General features: G+C 49.8%; 7 protein-coding genes across 7 annotated transcripts; 4 read left to right on the top strand and 3 right to left on the bottom strand.

Moving 5' to 3' along the window:
• Positions 1–584: 584 nt before the first annotated feature.
• On the bottom strand, positions 585–2474 carry V2A60_004009 (bifunctional metallophosphatase/5'-nucleotidase; the record flags this gene model as incomplete). Its single annotated transcript, XM_083255333.1, has 4 exons — positions 585–1426; positions 1487–1905; positions 1964–2370; positions 2442–2474. 4 exons carry the CDS (start codon positions 2472–2474, stop codon positions 585–587), a joined length of 1701 nt encoding a protein of 566 aa, XP_083111459.1.
• A 1047-nt stretch (positions 2475–3521) lies between these two features.
• On the top strand, positions 3522–7522 carry V2A60_004008 (ABC transporter ATP-binding protein; the record flags this gene model as incomplete). Its single annotated transcript, XM_083255332.1, has 3 exons — positions 3522–3809; positions 3887–7095; positions 7165–7522. The coding sequence occupies 3 exons, from the start codon at positions 3522–3524 to the stop codon at positions 7520–7522; spliced, it is 3855 nt and encodes a 1284-aa protein (XP_083111458.1).
• Positions 7523–7972: 450 nt separating this feature from the next.
• Positions 7973–8881, top strand: V2A60_004007 (uncharacterized protein; the record flags this gene model as incomplete). Its single annotated transcript, XM_083255331.1, has 1 exon — positions 7973–8881. The coding sequence occupies one exon, from the start codon at positions 7973–7975 to the stop codon at positions 8879–8881; it is 909 nt and encodes a 302-aa protein (XP_083111457.1).
• A 222-nt stretch (positions 8882–9103) lies between these two features.
• V2A60_004006 (uncharacterized protein) lies at positions 9104–9673 on the bottom strand (the record flags this gene model as incomplete). The annotated part of the gene is made up of 2 exons (XM_083255330.1): positions 9104–9324; positions 9385–9673. The coding sequence occupies 2 exons, from the start codon at positions 9671–9673 to the stop codon at positions 9104–9106; spliced, it is 510 nt and encodes a 169-aa protein (XP_083111456.1).
• Positions 9674–12508: 2835 nt separating this feature from the next.
• Positions 12509–13485, top strand: V2A60_004005 (uncharacterized protein; the record flags this gene model as incomplete). The annotated part of the gene is made up of 4 exons (XM_083255329.1): positions 12509–12822; positions 12963–13055; positions 13115–13208; positions 13264–13485. 4 exons carry the CDS (start codon positions 12509–12511, stop codon positions 13483–13485), a joined length of 723 nt encoding a protein of 240 aa, XP_083111455.1.
• Positions 13486–14146: 661 nt separating this feature from the next.
• Positions 14147–15068, bottom strand: V2A60_004004 (uncharacterized protein; the record flags this gene model as incomplete). The annotated part of the gene is made up of 3 exons (XM_083255328.1): positions 14147–14689; positions 14765–14825; positions 14884–15068. The coding sequence occupies 3 exons, from the start codon at positions 15066–15068 to the stop codon at positions 14147–14149; spliced, it is 789 nt and encodes a 262-aa protein (XP_083111454.1).
• Positions 15069–16694: 1626 nt separating this feature from the next.
• On the top strand, positions 16695–17211 carry V2A60_004003 (CVNH domain-containing protein; the record flags this gene model as incomplete). Its single annotated transcript, XM_083255327.1, has 3 exons — positions 16695–16903; positions 16996–17108; positions 17165–17211. The coding sequence occupies 3 exons, from the start codon at positions 16695–16697 to the stop codon at positions 17209–17211; spliced, it is 369 nt and encodes a 122-aa protein (XP_083111453.1).
• Positions 17212–17737: the final 526 nt, after the last annotated feature.

Below are 17737 nucleotides of genomic sequence, written 5' to 3'. Positions count from 1 at the left end.
AGGCGATCCCTGACTCTTTTTGTGCCTGGCGAAAAGCCCACAACGCAATTTCGTCTGTATCATCTTCGAAGATGGCGGTTTTCAGGGCGACGATTTTCGAATCGTCTTTCTTGTGTCTTTCAGCACCGAAAAGGAGGCAAGCGTTCCATTCCTGCCAAGAGGCAGGTTTCTCTGTTTGGTGAGAGCCCATTATTACGTCGCATGCAATTTTTTTTTTGAGATTTTTCTAATGTAAGGAATCGAAGAGTGCGGCCCGATCGTTGGTAGTGAGTATGAATGTAGAAAGATGGCGAGCCGAAATGATCCACGAATGCAATTCCGTATTTGGTGTCGCTCACCGTGGATGTGCCACTCCAAGAAGGCTACTCAGCAGTGAGTCTGAGGCTTGAGGGGACTCAGACACGGCTGCCGATCTCAGTGCCACACTCAGCGCAGTTCCCTCCCGCAGAGAGTGGCTGACAGACGACGTGCATATTTACTTTAAGATCGTAGTCATGCATTGAAGTCACTCCAGGACACTCATTCCGGCTTCAGCCGCCAAGGTTGGCTCTATTTGTCTATCAGTTCTGATTCCACGTTTAGTTCTATAGATTGGCCTCATGCATTACCTTGATCCGATTTTCTAACGTTGGGTTTACAATTGGAAGAGCATCCTCAGGGTGGTATCCATGAATTACGGCTGCCCGTGCCCTCTGTATGCCTTCTGCGTGCTGATCTGCAACACCAGACTCGTTTGCATCGTCTTTGCCTATTTTGAACATCTCGAGCAGCATGTTTGTGTCTGTAATCGCACCTTCGGTATCCACCAAAGTTTCGCAATCTTGGAAGCAGGTGTATCCGTCAAAACCGGAGCCGATGAAGTCTACCATGGTGACTGTATACATGCGATCCTGCTCCAGGGGCTGGGCTTTGCCATTCCGTGGATGGAACAATATCTCGCTGACTCGGGAACCCTCTGGTCGTCTCCAGTCTAGCCTCATGGACAGCCCGCAGAGCTGCAGAAATCGGCCGTCAGTGTGGGCATCTGAAACAGAGTTCTCCAGCGCCTGCCAGAGCACCCTTCCATTGACTCGCTTCACGACAAAGGCATTGTCAAAAGGGCTAATCTCAATCACGTCGCGGATGCAAAGTGGTGCACCGCCGTCGCAATCTACAATGCGATCACAACGTACGGCGCCGCTATTCACGAAGCCTATGTCGGTATCGTAGAACGCTCTGACGGCATCAGCCAACATATTCCCGAGATTTGTTTCTTGGCTTCGAATAATATGTGTTCTTCCATCAAGTGGCGTCTCGGTGCGGAACAAAGGCTGCGTGACGACCTGTTCGATCTTGCTATGGGTCGTTTGTAAAATATCCAACGTTGCCTGAGATGTAGGAATCTGGCTATAGTTTGGAAGCTCCTTTAAATTTTCGATTTGCCGTACTGAAATTGACGGTTAGCCAGAAGCTAGAACAGCCACGGGATAGTCGGTTTTGCACATACAAGACATTCCGATAATCGCCGGCTCACCCTCATTCTTGCTGCCAAGTCGCAGTTGAATAATAGAAAGCCCTCGCCAATCAGTGCCGCTTTTGATGATCCGAAAATCGCCTTCGCAGTTAGTCATTGCAGATTTTTGGAGACCAAGGCCGGATTGAAGAACTTCAGGGTCCGCATTCGTGTCTGAAGGATCCCGGCGCACAACGTGGTGGTCATGGCCGCCCAGTATCAGATCTATCTTTCCTGGACCAGAAAGTGTATTATTGAGAGTTTCAAGATCTTCTACTAGACGCATATGGGTGATTGCAATCACCATGTCGCACTTTTCTACCAGTCGTAGATGCGTGGCTACTCGTTTGGCAACTGTGGGAGGGTCTAGTATCGTGCAGTCTGGCAAATGCTGGCAGTTGGAGGGCCAGTCACTTGCTATTGATCAGCATGAGCTCTTGATACTGGTGGTTCACGCTGTATTCTTCTCACCTTCCAGCTAGGCCGAAGAATCCCAGCTTGTATCCTGCGACTTCCTTAATCACGTATTCGCGGGCACCAGCAAGTAGGCGACCGTGTCCCTGCGCGTCCTGAGTCGGCGCAACTGCATTTGCGAGGGTCCAGGGAAAGCGAGTTTGGCTGATGAGCTCGACGAGTCGATCTTCGCCAAAGTCAAAATCATGATTTCCATAGCACGCCACGTCTATCCCAAGGCCGTCTAGTAGCGGTGCCATGTGGTCGCCGCGCAAAACGGCAGCTTCCAAGGACGGCGAGAAGGCATCTCCGCTGAATATGCGCAATATGGGACCTCTTGAGGGTTTTCCGTTATCGCTTGCATGTCTTGGGTCCTCTAGCACGGAGGCAAACTTGGCGACCAACTCAGAGTCGGATATGTGATACTGTGAACGGTTGAGGTCTCCCATCAGCACAGTTTCTCGGTCGACCGGCTCTCGTGACGGACGGCACTCACCACATCGTTGAAGTGCAGAATGGTGAGATCCATCGCTAGATCAGCGACCTGGCTGCGCAGGACTCTTTGAAGGTCGTTAGATTGAAGGTTTCGTTGAGACCTTGCGTTTGTCGGTCGCGAGATTTTTAGTTGGCAACCTTATTAACAATGCAACGCTGGTTGGGCAGAGTGCGTGCACCCACAACGAAACGCCACAGCCGTTCTAAACCTCTCCACCGTCAAGACTGAAGTCGACTCCGTGTAGATGAACGGGCGACCATCTTTGCGGTCGTTAATACGAGGCTCAAGGTCTCGTTATTTCTAGCGATTATCCCCGTGATGCTTATTTTGCTAATTACGTTCGTTGCAGGTGGCTTGGGCAAATACTGAAATGGGGTGCTTTCGCATTACATCGTTCGACTCCTCCTAGTTCCTACAAACCATGGTTTAGACATCGCAAATCTCATTTGCTCAACATCATTTCGCCATGTAAAAAAAAGTCATCCATGAAAGAACAATCCTGACCGGCCATGCCCGCCCTTTTCCGTCTATGACACTATCTGCAGGGTAAACGATGCTGCGGAAGATCATGTTTCGGATGATCGTGTCTCAGATGACTGTGTAGCAAGTCAGCATCACGCAAAGAGTAGACGCGTTCTGGGTCGCTTTATTATATACGGATGTATAGGCTACCGAGTATGTAGTATGCTCAATGACTGGCCTTAATTTGTTATGACTTGGGTGACTGGTACGTACCGCGAGCATGCTGACTACACATCCAACGCATCCCACGGAGACTGTCTCCGGAGCTGCGTCCTTCACACCATCTCACACAATCCCTGCCCGACATTACAGCGGGCGGTGGCAGGGTGGCTGCAGCTCGAGGGCATGAGGACTCATCCTGGCAAATCCTTCAATTCCTCGTGTGGGGTAAACACTCTTCCCAGCCATGTTGATTTCATTGGATTTTGTAGCGGCGAGTCCTGCGCCGTGTGTATCAGTATTCTCTTTCCGAGGCTGCTCCGTTGACCCAGCCGCGACTCAATCACACTCGTTATAGCAGTACTGGTCAAGATTGATGATTTTTTCGACTGCAAAAGAATGAGCAACGGCAACCAACATCCCGCCTCGTCAGCCGAGGACGGTGCCATCACTGGTGGCCCAGCTCAGCCTGCTCAACAGGGACTGTCCATAACGGCAGCGGCCACGCCAGCGTTTGAAGCTCACGTCGCCGTCGAGCGCGCCGCCTTGCAGCAGCAGCTGCATTTCGACGATAGCAATGTTTCGTTCTTTGGAATTTTTCGATTTGCCGACAGCATCGATGTGATAGTGGTCACCATCAGTACCCTGTGCGCAGTAATTGCAGGCTCCCTGATTCCCGTCACACCAGTACGTTCCCACTGGGCGAGGCTTGCCTTCGGCTTGGCAGTTCAATCGCTAACAATAATTTTTTTTTTCGTCTTTAGATTATCAGTTCGCGTATCATTAAGGCCTTTTCGAAGGCCGAAGGACACGATCAAGATGCTGAATCTCTTCTGAACCGCTACACGGTGTATTACGCCTACATTGTCCTCGTCGCGTTGGTCACCTGGTTCATCGCCACGGCTGGATTCAATTACACTGGTGCCCGGATCGCGCGTCGGATCAAAATCCGCTTCTTTGCCGCCACCTTGAAACAAAACATGGCGATTTTCGACGACAACGGTATTGGCGGCATTCTCTCTCAGCTGACCGACGATGCCAACGCCGTGCAGAATGCTGTTTCGTCAAAATTGTCCCAAACAATCGCTGCATTGGGCACGCTCATCGCGACCGTAGCCGTCTGCTTCGCCGTCGATGCCATTCTGATGCTTGAGTTGATTTGGTCGCTTTTTGTCGGCTACGTAGTGCTATACCTCGGCGGTATCCTCACTGTCCGCTTCAGCACGCGCAGCATCGAAGCTTCTTCCGCTGGCTCTGGTGTCATTGAGGAAGCCTTTAGCTCTATCAAAACGACAACTTCTCTCGGAATTCAAAAATACGTTCACGATACATATATGAACTTCTTGAAACAATCAGCCAAATATGGCTTCTTCATCACCTCCATCAATGGCATCTTAATTGCAGTTTGTGTAGCCACTGGTTATCTGAACGTGGCTTTGGCGTTTTGGCAAGGCGCACGCCGCATCACAGAAGGAAGTTCTAGCTTTACAGCAGTCGTTACGATTGCCATGGTGTCCAAGGCTGCTGCTTTTTGCGTTCTTGGAGTCGGTGCGAATGTCGAAGCATTCTCTTTGGCGGTGGCCGGTGCTCGCCGCCTGACTCGAATGATTCAGCGGACCTCGCCTATCGATTCATCTTCTGACGAAGGTCTTGTTCCGAATCATTTTAGTCCTGCCATTGAGCTTCACAATGTACGGCACGTGTACCCTTGCCGCCCAGCAACGACGGTACTCGATAATGTCAGCATTAAATTTCCAGCCGGCAAGACAACAGCCTTGGTCGGACACTCTGGCTCTGGAAAGAGTTCTATAGCACACTTACTTCTGCGATTCTATGACCCGCTCTCCGGTTCCATCGTGCTTGGTGGTAGAAACTTGGCAGACTACCAGATTGGATGGCTGAGACGGCAAATGGCCGTCGTAAAGCAGGAACCTTTCATGTTCAACAAGACAGTATATGAAAATATTGAGCTGGGATTCACCGGTGATCAGGGACGTCACCTGTCGCCGCCCGAAAGGCGTAAAGCTGTTGAGCAGGCCGCCAGAGTCGCGCAGGCGAGCGAGTTCATCAGTAAACTACCTCAAGGCTACGATACCGTTGTTGGGGTTCGTGGGTCTAGGTTATCAGGAGGCCAGCTTCAACGCATTGCCATTGCCCGGGCACTGGTAAACAACCCTCGGATCCTCATTTTAGATGAGGCAACTTCTGCGCTCGATAGCGAGACGGAAGCTCGATTGCTGGCTACCATGGCTGAGAGTGACAGACAACAAACCAATATTGTCATTGCTCATCGTCTATCCACAATACGAAACGCCGACAACATCATTGTTCTCGATGCGGGACGGGTCGTGGAGAGTGGCAAACACGACGAACTCATGGCTGCAGAATCTCACTACTACCGCTTAGTCAAAGCGCAAGATCAAGACCACGATAAAGAAGATCCTTTTGACGATGCCTACGAGTACCGACCTTCCACAGACGGTGTGGCAGTGCAGGACACCGACAACGTGCTGGATCTTTCGGGCGCGGAAACTGACCGCTTTGCCACATCAACTTCAATCTGGTCAATGATGTTATTCATGATCAAACTCAGCAAACGCGAGAGCCACTGGATGATTATTGGTCTCATTGGAAGCATCATAGCAGGAGGAGAAGAGGCCGTATCTGCTGTGCTCTTTGGAAAAGTAATAACCGCTCTTGCCCGACCTCTAGACCAAGCAGATAGCATTCGTTCCGATGCCGCCTTTTATGCATGGATGTTCCTTCTACTAGCCCTTGTCATGCTTCTCAGCAGTGTAGCGGAAGGTGTGGCATTCGCCATCGTCGCAGAACACCTATCCAACCGCGTCCGGGACTTGACGCTGGACCACTATCTAAAGATGGATGTTTCCTTTTTCGACAAGGAGGAAAATTCTTTCGGCGCAATCTCTGGGTTCTTGTCCGGATCAGCGAGCGACATCACCGGACTCAGCGGCAGTGCCTTGGGCATCATCTTGATATGCTTCTCCACTGTGGTTTCTGGCATTGTCATTTCCTTTGCTTTAGGGTGGAAGCTTGCTCTCGTTTGCTTCGCTGTAATGCCGTTGATGGTTGGCGGCGGCTACTTCGGTGTTTTGCTAGTAGCTGACTTCGAGGAGATGAATGAAACGTACGCCCACCAAGCTGCCGAGTTCGCTGGTGAGACCTTGGCAGGCATTCAGACCATTGCTGCCCTTACCCGCGAGGAGGAAAGCTTACACACGTTTCAAGAAATCCTCAGATCGAATGAACCAAAGGCACTTGTCTCTAATATCAAGGTTTCGTTTATGTACGCGCTCACACAGACCGCGTATTATGCCTGCATGGCCGTCAGCTTCTGGTATGGCGGTAGGCTCATCTTACGCGGCGAATACACGCTATTTCAAGCCATCACAATTCAGTCAGCGATGCTTTTGAGTGCTTTCTCAGCGGGTCTTGTCTTTGCGTGGACACCAAACATCGGGAAAGCCAAACAGGCAGCCGCGTCGCTTCAGCGTTTGTTGTCACAAAAGTCAGAAATCGATCCTTCATCCATCGATGGTACAGACCCAGGCAACATACAAGGCCATGTCCAGTTCAATTCCGTCAGTTTTGCATATCCATCTCGGCCCGACAATCTTGCCCTGGACAATGTTAGCTTCACTATCCCGGCCGGTGCGAACATTGCCTTTGTCGGCGCGACCGGGTCTGGTAAGAGCACTATTGTCTCGTTGATTGAGCGTTTTTATGATCCTCTGAAAGGCTCTATATTCGTGGATTCGAAGCCAATTACCTCGTACAAGCTCTCCAAATATCGCAATTGCATCGGCCTTGTTAGTCAGGTACCAAATTTATACCGCGGAACCATCCGCGACAATCTGATTCTCGGCATGGACGATGACACCACCATAACAGAAGACGATATCAAGCAGGCTTGTGAGGAAGCTTTCATCTACGAATTCATCAGCAGTCTACCGTAAGCACCGATACATCCAAGCCCTGGATTTTTTCGTCCCTCTCATTCAAATATACTTACATTCTACAGTGACGGTCTCAATACAGAAGTAGGCAGCAAGGGTGTTCAGCTCAGCATAGGGCAGAAACAGCGAATAGTGCTAGCCAGGACACTCCTACGCAAGCCCAAGATTCTTCTTTTGGACGAAGCAACATCTGCTCTTGACTCGCAGTCAGAGTCCATTATTCAGGAAGCTCTTGAGAAAATGAAGAGGGCGAGGACCACTATTACCATTGCCCACCGGCTCAGCACAATTGTGAAGGCGGACAATATCTACGTATTGAATGATGGCCGTATCGTTGAGTCTGGTTCCCATGCGCAGCTTATGGCTCGCAAGGGCGACTACCATAGACTTTATATGGCAAGCAAAAGCGGGCAGACTCTCTAACTCCGTCAACTTTGTACGATCTAAGGGCAGGCCATACATCATCTAGAGCTAGACAGGACAAACATTCCATTCGAGTGCACATTTTTGCCAGCGATGTAGAGTCAAGGCCCTGGCTTCTCTCGCGTTCGTCTGCCACCAAAAAGGAGGCTATCACTTCAGATAATGTAGAGCTGTGGCGAACTTCCCTGCGACTACGCATGAGCTATGTCAAAAGCATCTCAGCGAGAATCCAGTTGAGCACTTCATTCACTAGATATGATAGTGGTCTGCAGAGTTGTAAATTTGCCGAAAATTCTACCAGCAATAGGCCTAGCTACTGCACTGCTCGACAAGGTTCTGCCAATAAACAGCAAGGCTGAGCGACTGGGCGCGCCCTTATCTTGACAATCTCTTCAGTATAAGTCTGGCCGTTTCACCACAAATTTCGTTCCTTTTCTGGCAATCACAATCATGGTGTCGGAAAGCCCTGTTCCAGAAAATGTTTTAGCCGCTTTTGGCGTTGATTGCAGCTCAACCCTTCAGGCACTGCCGGGTGGCAGTCTTGTCTGCTACTTGGCAGGCACCGATGTCGTCCTCCGGCCATCGGAAGACGACGCTGAATCGGAGCAGATAGCCCAAATTATCATAAGCTTGCGAATTATTATGCCTAACGAGGCCGGATACCGTGTTAGCCGGCCTATAAATGTGGCTGCACGTCCGATGGAGTTTGTCTATGAAGGGTGGACGGCATGGTCATTCTTGTCGGGGCGCGCAAGGGACCAAGCCATCTGGTCAGAATCTCTAAGCACATGTCGCGCATTTCACAAAGACCTCGGGCAGATCAAGATTGAAAAGCCCGAGTTTCTTGACCGACGCCTGAACCGCTTTCGCCATGCCGATCGCGTCGCCTGGGATGAGATGGCTCTGGGGGAACTACCCACGGTGGCGAACCAGATGGTGTTGTCACGAATAGCGCAGCCGCTCAAGCGGCTTGGAGAACTCAAGCGTGATTTCAGTCGTGCTCTTCCGGATCAGCTGGTTCATGGCGATATTGGGGGCAATATGCTCTTCGAGAGCGACGGACAACCGCCTGGGATTATCGACATGACGTTCTACTGGCGTCCAGCTGGGTACGCCGCGGCAATCATTGTCGCCGACGGGCTGCTTTGGAATAAAGAAACAGATGATCTTATCAGAATCTATGGGACCGGTGCAGATGATGTTCAACTCGTGGTTAGAGCACTGATATTTCGCATTGTGACATGGGCAATCAACATGCCGGTAGTGAGCGAATCTTCGGATCGGCAATGGGTGGAGAAGATGCTGCCTCTTGTGGACTTTGATAGCGCCGTTAATTCGATCAGCCAGTATGTAATTTAGCAATTTATACGTGGTAATTGACCTATCGCTTTACTTTCTATGAGCCACCCTTGCAAAGACCATCATCAGAGATAATGTCTTGCTCAAATGCGCTACAGTCCATATACGGAAAAGCCCAACTTTCAAGGTTCAATAGAAACAATTTTATATACCAACTCTTCATATATACAATCAAAATACAAAATATGTGCGGATGGAATCGTCTCGGACGATATGAAGCGCTTAGAAGCCAGCAGCGCTGCAGACCTTCTTGGCAAGGGGAATTCGCTTGGCATAAAGGTTTCCTGCCTGTGCCCTCTGAACGGCCTGGTCCAGGGCCGAGACTTCCATTGTCTGCCAGCCTCTGATTCCCTTCATGACGGCGAGGAACTGGCGAGTGCTGCCGGCAGCAGACATGTCGGTGGCGATGTTTGGGTAAAACTGGGCACGCTGCTGGAACATGCCTATTTCGAATTTTTTTTAGTATTTATCCTTACAACCTCGGGCCGGGTTCTGTCACTTACCAACGCTGTCCTGGTCGCCGCCAACCTTGTCGTGGGGGTAGTTCATCGAGGCTGGGACCCTGGGGTTGGCATAGATCTGGAGCTCAGACTCCTGGAGGGCCGTGCTGATGACCGCCAGGCAGGCCTGCCTGTTGAGACCTTCGGCGCGGACTTCACCAATAGCAGCTTTGGCGTTGCGGCTCTGGACATCGTTCAGGCCCGGGTAGCCGCGGGCCTCGATGTTGGGCACAGTCAGTGCGAAGGCACCAGTGGACATGAGGCCCGCAACGAAAGCAAAGGTAAGCTGCATGTTGGAGAGTCGAAGAGTAAAAAGGTACTGAAAGGAGAGGGAGTCGGGTAAAGAAGCTAGTTCTCTATGGAACATATCCGGACTGTAGAAATGCGAAGAACCATCCATTTATATAGTTTATCAATTGCTACAGACTCATATCAGCCTATAGTGGAAGTCTCCGTTGCTCCCGATAGTTACAGTGGCCCATTTGACCTCTTGGAGCTCGGTATCGACTCGAAATCATGTCTTTGCGCGTCTCACCACCCATCCTTGGACGGACTTGACACAATGAGGCCAGAAAGGCTCCTTCACCGAGCGGGCATCCACCGCATGTGAGAAGATAGTGCAGTGGCCCGGAGCTCGGGGCGGAGTGTGGTCGCGTATGCCTATGCCGCATTCGAACGCGTAAAGTGCCCACTCAAGCGTGTAGGAGCCGAATTCTGACATTGAAAATGCATCTGCCTTCCTATAATGAGAACCGATCCCAAATCGGCGCAGACACAAGTGCCCGAAAGAGGAAGCTGCCCGGCGAGAAGAGGTAAAAGATCGGCAGCGAGACCGCGTGGTCTGTGGGGGATGGGACGTTACTTCTTCCTTCCGCTATGCTGGTTCCGCTGACATCCAGGGCCAGAGATTGTACCTGTCCATCACTTGAAAGCATCTACCCGTGGCATCCGGGTAAATGCAGGCACAGCCGGCTGATCACATCGAGCCATCGGCGCCCGGCCCGCAGCAGACCGCCGGCCGTCACTGCTCTCGATCTGTTGTCAAGTCACAGCAGTATCACGTCGGTGATGGTGGCTTTGGGGCGGCCTGATTTTCATTCTACGAGCAGAATCCAAATTCCGGGATAGAGGTGGATTCCGGAGAAAAGCTGCTGACATCCAGCAGTAGCTGGTGGGTAAGCAACAGCAGGCCATTAAAGGCGGATCTCTTTCGCTTATGGATCTCGTGCGCAAGTATGAGCCAGGGCATTGAACAAGTTTTAAGCGCTTGTTCGAAAAGAAGCAGTGCCGAGATATGTCTATTTGGTCTGGAACATGATAGCTTGTACCTCTATGGTTGGTATGCTGCAGCAGTCAGATGTCTTGCCCTGTTGGCCAGATTTCATGCGTGTGCAGTTGGGCGTCCATCGTCACCTCCATTGTAAACTCGTTGGTGAAGCCACTGATTTCTCAAGACTGGCAAAGAATGACGTCGCTACTCTGCAGTCCGTACATAATTCTACGGCTGTATGGATCAGAGCTGTATCTAAGAACGGTACATTTCATTGCTCTTCTGGAAGCAAGTTTTATACACCGGAAGGGAGAGAGACGCCTGACGATAGGCCTTGGCTTTTGCATTTCGGTAGTAGTGCGACGCTCGACGCTCGTGGGATGTCAGCCACAGCGGGGAATATCGAGCAGTTTGGGCAAAGGTTTCGTGGATTCAAGCTAGTTGCCGGAAGCTCCGATAGTCTACTCTGGCATCAAAGAAACAAAGTATCGGGCTACCTCCAAACAATGCCCACTAGTTGGTACGTCCCGTTGTTAGTCACGGTATTCGGTCCGTCAACTACATAGATCTAGTCCTTGTAGGGCCTCGACCGTCTTTTACTGCGCAAACTCCGCCTCACTAGCTCATCCTTGGGTCTTTTTCTGATGTCTCGTGAAATTCCTCTCCAGAAGCTCGCCGGTGAGCGGGTGCCTGATCCTCCTAATCTCTTGGGTCGTCACACTGGCAGCCCAGTTGCACGGCGACAGGCGGCTACCATTTGTCCTTTGGTGTTAAGTCTACGACAAGCTGGTGCATGATGTCCGGGTTTTGGCATCGTATAAATCGGGAGCCATGACTTCGACTTTGACTTGTACCACCAGCTCAGCTTTGTGCTCCTGCAGGAATCGACGCCCCATCATGGTCGCATAGGATATATACCCAATTAGGCAAACCACCGGTGTGTCTCCCTGCGATTCGGCCAGCCACGTTTCTTAGTAGTGGGTAAAAGGATTGTTCCTCGGCGCACTCGCCAATTTCTATACCAAACATCAACAAGCAGTATAGTTAAGAAGCTATCATGCTGTACTTACAAATCTAGAGCCTTGTTCGGCTCCTTCGTTCCTTTGTAGGATCATTGTCTTCTTCTGATCCAGTCGCACGCGCTTGGGGGCCTATATTCTTACAGGCTCGGGTCACCGCCCCGAACTAGTCAACACCTTGTCTCCTTGAACTGGTTCCGACATCAAGCTAGCAAGAGGCTGTGTGGAGCTATTCCGGAGGCGGGCAGCATCTACGTCAATTGAGTGCCATCCTAGAGTCGCAATTCAAGAATGATCGTCACCGATTCAGGTACCGATTCTCCTACAAAACTTCTTAAGTATCAACTACAGGAACGATTTCAGACGGGATGGAACACATACACGATTTCTTACTATCAACGGATTCATTACAGCAGTAGGAATTTGACGTAATTGGGATGCTGATGCTGCAAGCACAGCCTAGTGGCAACTGTGTTCGTCTTGTTCACCATGGGTACATTCAAGGAGACATTGGCAAAGCAAAGTGTTCATTCAACGACTGACCCCGCTGTTATATCCGAATCCTTTACAATTGATTATCCTACAGCCGACCTTTGCTGCTTGAACGATGACTTGTGCGAGCCGTGCCACGGGGCGCTATGCTAGCCTGTAAGCCGCCGTAGTAGATGGAGAGGATAAATGGGAGTTGACATGAAGCTGCGATCAAAAAGAGGACTATATAACCTTGCGGTACCCGTTCAATTTCAAGTTCTGCCCAACATCAAAAAAGTACTCTGCTGTCAGTCACAAGGGGAATCAACGCTACTCAACTTCGCCGTCAACAGTACACGCAGTAACAATGAAGTTCCAGCTCCTCGCCACCATTGCCGCAACCCTGGCCACCCAGGTCATTGCCGCTCCGTCTGAGTTCCCCAACGGTCCCAGGATTGTCAAGATTGACGACAGCTTCCCTCACGGTATCGGCGGTGCTCTTGACAAGGTTGGCGAGCCTACCACCTCCAACAAGCAGACCAACTCCGACCGCGTCCGCATTACCTACATCAACCGTGACAACACCTCCATCATCATCGGCCACTCTCTTGACCCCAGTTCTCCCAACGCGGGCGCCTATGGCGACTTTCACCTGGGTGTTGGTCAGGACCGCACACTCGAGTACTTTAACGGTTTCCGCGGCATGGCCCACATCAACCTGGATAGCCCTGGCTAGTAAGCTCCCATTCTCTACTCGCAGATGAATTGTTTCGGCTTTTCGTAAAGACGATTAACAATTATGCAACGCTGACATGATGCAGCCGTTTGACCAAGGCCGACGAGTCCGGTGTCGAGGTGTCCTACGTCAACTCCCCGGGTATTGGCCTGGCTGGTGATGTCGACGTTAGTTATGTGTAAGTAATCGGAAGTTCTAACAAAGTCTTTTTCACATATATTAACTGCTTCTTTCCAGCGACGGATTCTCTCGTTCCATTAGTTGCAAGTGCCTTGACAACAGCCGCACTGTCGGTTGTTCCAAGGAGCTCTGGGCCCTTCATCACTGCCCCGTATGTTGAAGATGCTTTGCCAGAAACGTCCAATCCCACTAATAACATCTGTTAGGACGATAACCGTGTCGGTTCTTGCAGGAACCCCAAGCGCAACGACGACCATGCCACGTCGCCGACTGAGTTCTTTGCCCCTTGCACCTACCACGGTGGTGCTTTCACCTACCCTCGTGCCGATGCCAACACTCTCTACAACGGCTGCCCCTCTGAGCGCTATGTCTGCTGCATTGGCCATGGTGATGAGTGCATGCGCTATAACAACAACCCTCGCAAATAATTGGCCAGCAATTCTCTCGGCACGGCTGCCTTTAAAACGGGTTCAAACGTCGTATGAAGGAAGAAATGGTATTTTTGTCTATAGTCTCTTAGAACTCTCTTCTCGTTTATACTTCTTTACTCTGGGCTGTCTTTTGAGCTCCCAAATACAACAAACTTTTATATCTAGACAGTTTTTCTGCACGGTACTCAAGTTTGCTTCGTCTTTAGCAAACTCAGGTTCGATTCAAATAATTAATTTCTGTTGTTAGTCATTCTAGATGCGTAGTATAAAATGTTTATCCCGAATATTCTCTTATTTCCTACGCGATTTACTCTTTCTGTCTCAACTAAGTCGCTTCACCGTGGTCTTGGTTTCCCTTCTTGGAGCAAGCGTGACTTTGAACAATCCCTCCGCATTCAGCTCTATGAGTCCAACAAACACTGATAAATCCGTTTCTGGGGCAACAGTCAGATCTATTACACGTACATAGAGTTTGCTCCTATCAGTGTCGCTCGAAGCTAGAATGGCCAGCTCAAATTTTGTATTCATGCGATGGCAAGTCATATGCTAATCATCTCATCCCCAAACACTTTATTCACCCCAATAAAAGTTGCCAGCTAACAATGCCAGTCTAGTATCCATACCTAGCCAATGCTCAATCTCAAAACCACATGATCATCTATTTCGTCGTAATGGGGCCTACAGACACGTGGTGAACACAAGCCTTGTCCTGGCCAGGCACATGAAGAGTAGTAGTTGAGCCACCTAGTCGGCCGTACTTCTGCATAGCGCGAAGCTGGTTCTGCATTTTCCACCAGTCGGGGTCAATGGCTTTGATTCCACCAGGAACGTTCTCGTCGTACACCGACACTACAGTAACCTGGGCAAGATTCTCGATCATGTTGCTCTTGGCGTAGTTATCTGGAACACCTACGTCCTGCTGATAACCATCCCAGAGACTTTGGAAGTTGTCGTTCGGAAAGCCACCCATGTTGGTGGAGTGAGCGGTCTCATGGATAAGCACACTAATCATGCGGGCATTTGCGTTGGCAATCAAGATGGTGCCGCCGGCATTGTATGCCGATGTGCCACCAGCCGGGATGTCGATGAGCAGTCGCACCCATTGGCGCATACCGATCGGCACCTTGCTGAATTGGCTGGCGATCGTTTCAGGCCTTGCAGGAGCATTTCGGTCATGGCAAAGAAGCCAGGGTTCCGCACACTAATTTTCGACTTTATTAGCAGAAGATTCATATCAAGCGAGGCATTGTACTGGGTTGCATTGTTTCAAGCATACATCATCATAATGAATCTCATAGATGTCAAAATCGTTAGCATTGTTGACGCGGCTCTTGCATCTTGGCACGATTGTTAGTACAATTGAACAAAAATGGCCAGTAGTACTCAAGTACCTACTCTTGGGGAATGCGATTGTCATTCCATTTATTCAATGTAAATGTGATCTCAGGCAAATAGCGCTGGAGACCATCTTCAACGAAGTCAAGGTTGGGATGAATTGCCGGCTTGGTGAGAGGAGCGCTCCAATCTCCCTGCGCAGCCGCCACAGAGAAGAAAATCGATGTTACTGTAGAAAGCTTCATGATATTCAAGTGAGTCTCCAAGGACAGAACAAGGACAAAACAATAAAATTATGTTGTCATGAACGAGCGAACGGGGACAACATACACAAAAGGCAGCAACTCTAAAAGTTTATATCTTGGCGTGGAGACGAGCGGCGGCTGAAATCAGTTCTGCAGCTAAAAACAAGGCTATTCACTTAATATCTAAACGATTTCGGAAGTTCGATTGTGGCTTCTCAACAGAGCAAAGTCACGTCACATGTGCAAGCCTGCATGTCTGGTTTCGGACCCGGCCGAGTCGTAGACCGGAATCGCGTTCGCATCTTTGAGCGAGTGATTAGTAAATTTTAATATAATAAAGCTTCAATTTTCGGCATTTAAACACCACATCAGGCTTTTTTTGGGGGCATGGGGGCCTCTTCTCGGTCGCTTCTTGGCTTTTACCATGTGCCAGTCCTTGTCAGCGGCGGACTCAGGCATGCCAAGGGAGCACGATTTCTGTTGAACAGAATTTCCGCCTTACCTAAGTTCAACTAGGTTGCCTCATGAAAGATTTTCCACCCTAAGATCACATAGAGTTGACAGTCAACGTGGTGAGTTGGCCCCGGTATTGTATGTCACCGAAGAGCGCTTCCAGGCCTCTCTGGCCCGATTTACATATTAATAAGTGAGCGTTTATTAGCAAAAGCATGTATAAAGGCCGCATACTCTCTGGACCTAGTCCCCCATAAATCATGCGGAGACTATGCGCTATTTTGAAATGTCAAGAGCTCGGCATCAACTCAAATGAGAGGTTCCCGAGGAATGCCTGCAGGTTTTCAGCCTCATCTTGTCCACTGCGCCTAGTTCCATTGTATTCATTGCGCCCTTGTCCACTCAATCAGTCTCCATTTACTTACTCTGTGCCCTCGAGATATTGGCTCATGCAAATGCGAGGGCGCTAGCGTATCATCACGGCTGCCGACAGCTTTGTTCTTTTAAAGAACATGACTGGCTGCAAAGAGCGATGTCCCAATATTACCAGTATATACAGCATACAGTTGCTCTGAGTAAACCACAATAGGCCACGAGGTAGCATATTAATTAGTGGGAAGACTAGGTAACCACTAGACTAATACCGCCACATTGCTATAGCGAGAGCTTGCAATCCGTGTGCAGCCTCCATCGTGCGGCAACGCGACGCTCTCAATGTAGAAAGCAATATTGAAAGAGAAACCGGAAATCCAATCTGATTCCTTTCTTTTCCAAGATCATGTCTTACTTTTCGTCCGACTCTGACAAGGCTGAACTTCTATTGGAATGCGGAAAGAACGCCTAATTGTGGAACTTTGGGGCAAACTTCTTGATTCACAAATGCCGTGCGGAGCTGCATCAACTAACTAGTTAACGGCTTCGCTGACCGCGCTAATAAGGGTGTCAGCGGAGGCGGTGCAGGGATCCAATCCTTCAAATTTAGACAGTCTTGTTCGGAGCAACCACTATTTATGGATACCTACCTGTTTAGTGAAGCTCCGGGTGTGGCTCGTTCAGCTGATTTGCAGGTCGAAACAGCGACCTCCAGTAACGATATAAAGGATAAGCACGCATGCAAAGCTCTGTCGTTTGCCATTCGCTCGAGGCACCTTTCTGATACATACCATTGTCAAGATGCGCTGGACGAGAAATACCATTGCCGCTGCTCTGGCCTTTGCTACTCTTGGCAGCTGCGTCCACTACACGGACAGTTGTGACGACACCAACCTGTCTGGCACTACCTTGTCCGGCCACTGCGGCGACAACAAAGGCAACAGTCCTTATAGCAGCCTTGACCTGAGCAAGAAGGTCGGCAACAACTGGGGAGTCTTGGCCTGGGGCGGGTAAGTACTCAACCCACTTTGCGTAGCATGATTTTTAAGTATGTCGAGACTACGGTGGATGCTAATTTACTATGGCCTGTATGCCTGTACAGTCAAAATTTCCAACAGAGCTGCTCTGAAATTGTGTACAACTCTTGGAACGGTGTTTTGTCTGCCAAGTGTGGCGATGGTGGCGGTCGTGATGTCCGCACCGTTCTGAATCTCAGTATGTGCTTTCTTCTCCGTATTCAGGGTTTTAACTTTTTAACCGTTGCCATAAAGACAATTACATCTCCAACAACTGGGGTGTTCTTACATTTGACTCCTAGTTCTATCCAAGCTCAAACAGCAAATAACAACCACCAAGAAGGATACCATAATACATCTGATAGTAAATACAAACTCTTTGGCATAATTGTTTACTCAACAGTTGCAGCGGTGAATCCTGTCTACGAATCCATCCCGCGTAGAGTGGAATTCGGCCCTTTGACCTGCAGTTGCAGAACCAACTCAAATTAGGCTCCCCAGTTGATTTGGTTACATGAAATAGTCCTGCTAGCGCTGAGTGTGAACGTATCCATGCAGTATGAGACAGCGGGGAGCGTCTTGTTGGAGAATCTTTTCAATGAAGTAAAGGACAGCGCTAACGGTATCTGAATCTAGCTCTTCCGATCGCGTCGTACTTTCCATAGTATCAGCGAATATTTCTTCAGGTCCAACGGACTAGCTCTCATCATCCATTCTGAGGCCAGCCTTGGTACAGTGGGGTGCAATGCTTATTAGCCTTGAGACGGCGGAATGTCAGATCTGCGCCATATTCCATAACCAAATCAGCAGAGACCGCTGCCGACAATT

This window comes from Cordyceps javanica, chromosome 2 (assembly GCF_051103115.1).
Source record: "Cordyceps javanica chromosome 2, complete sequence".
NCBI lineage: Eukaryota > Fungi > Ascomycota > Sordariomycetes > Hypocreales > Cordycipitaceae > Cordyceps > Cordyceps javanica.
This window is presented reverse-complemented; position numbering and strand designations above follow the sequence as displayed.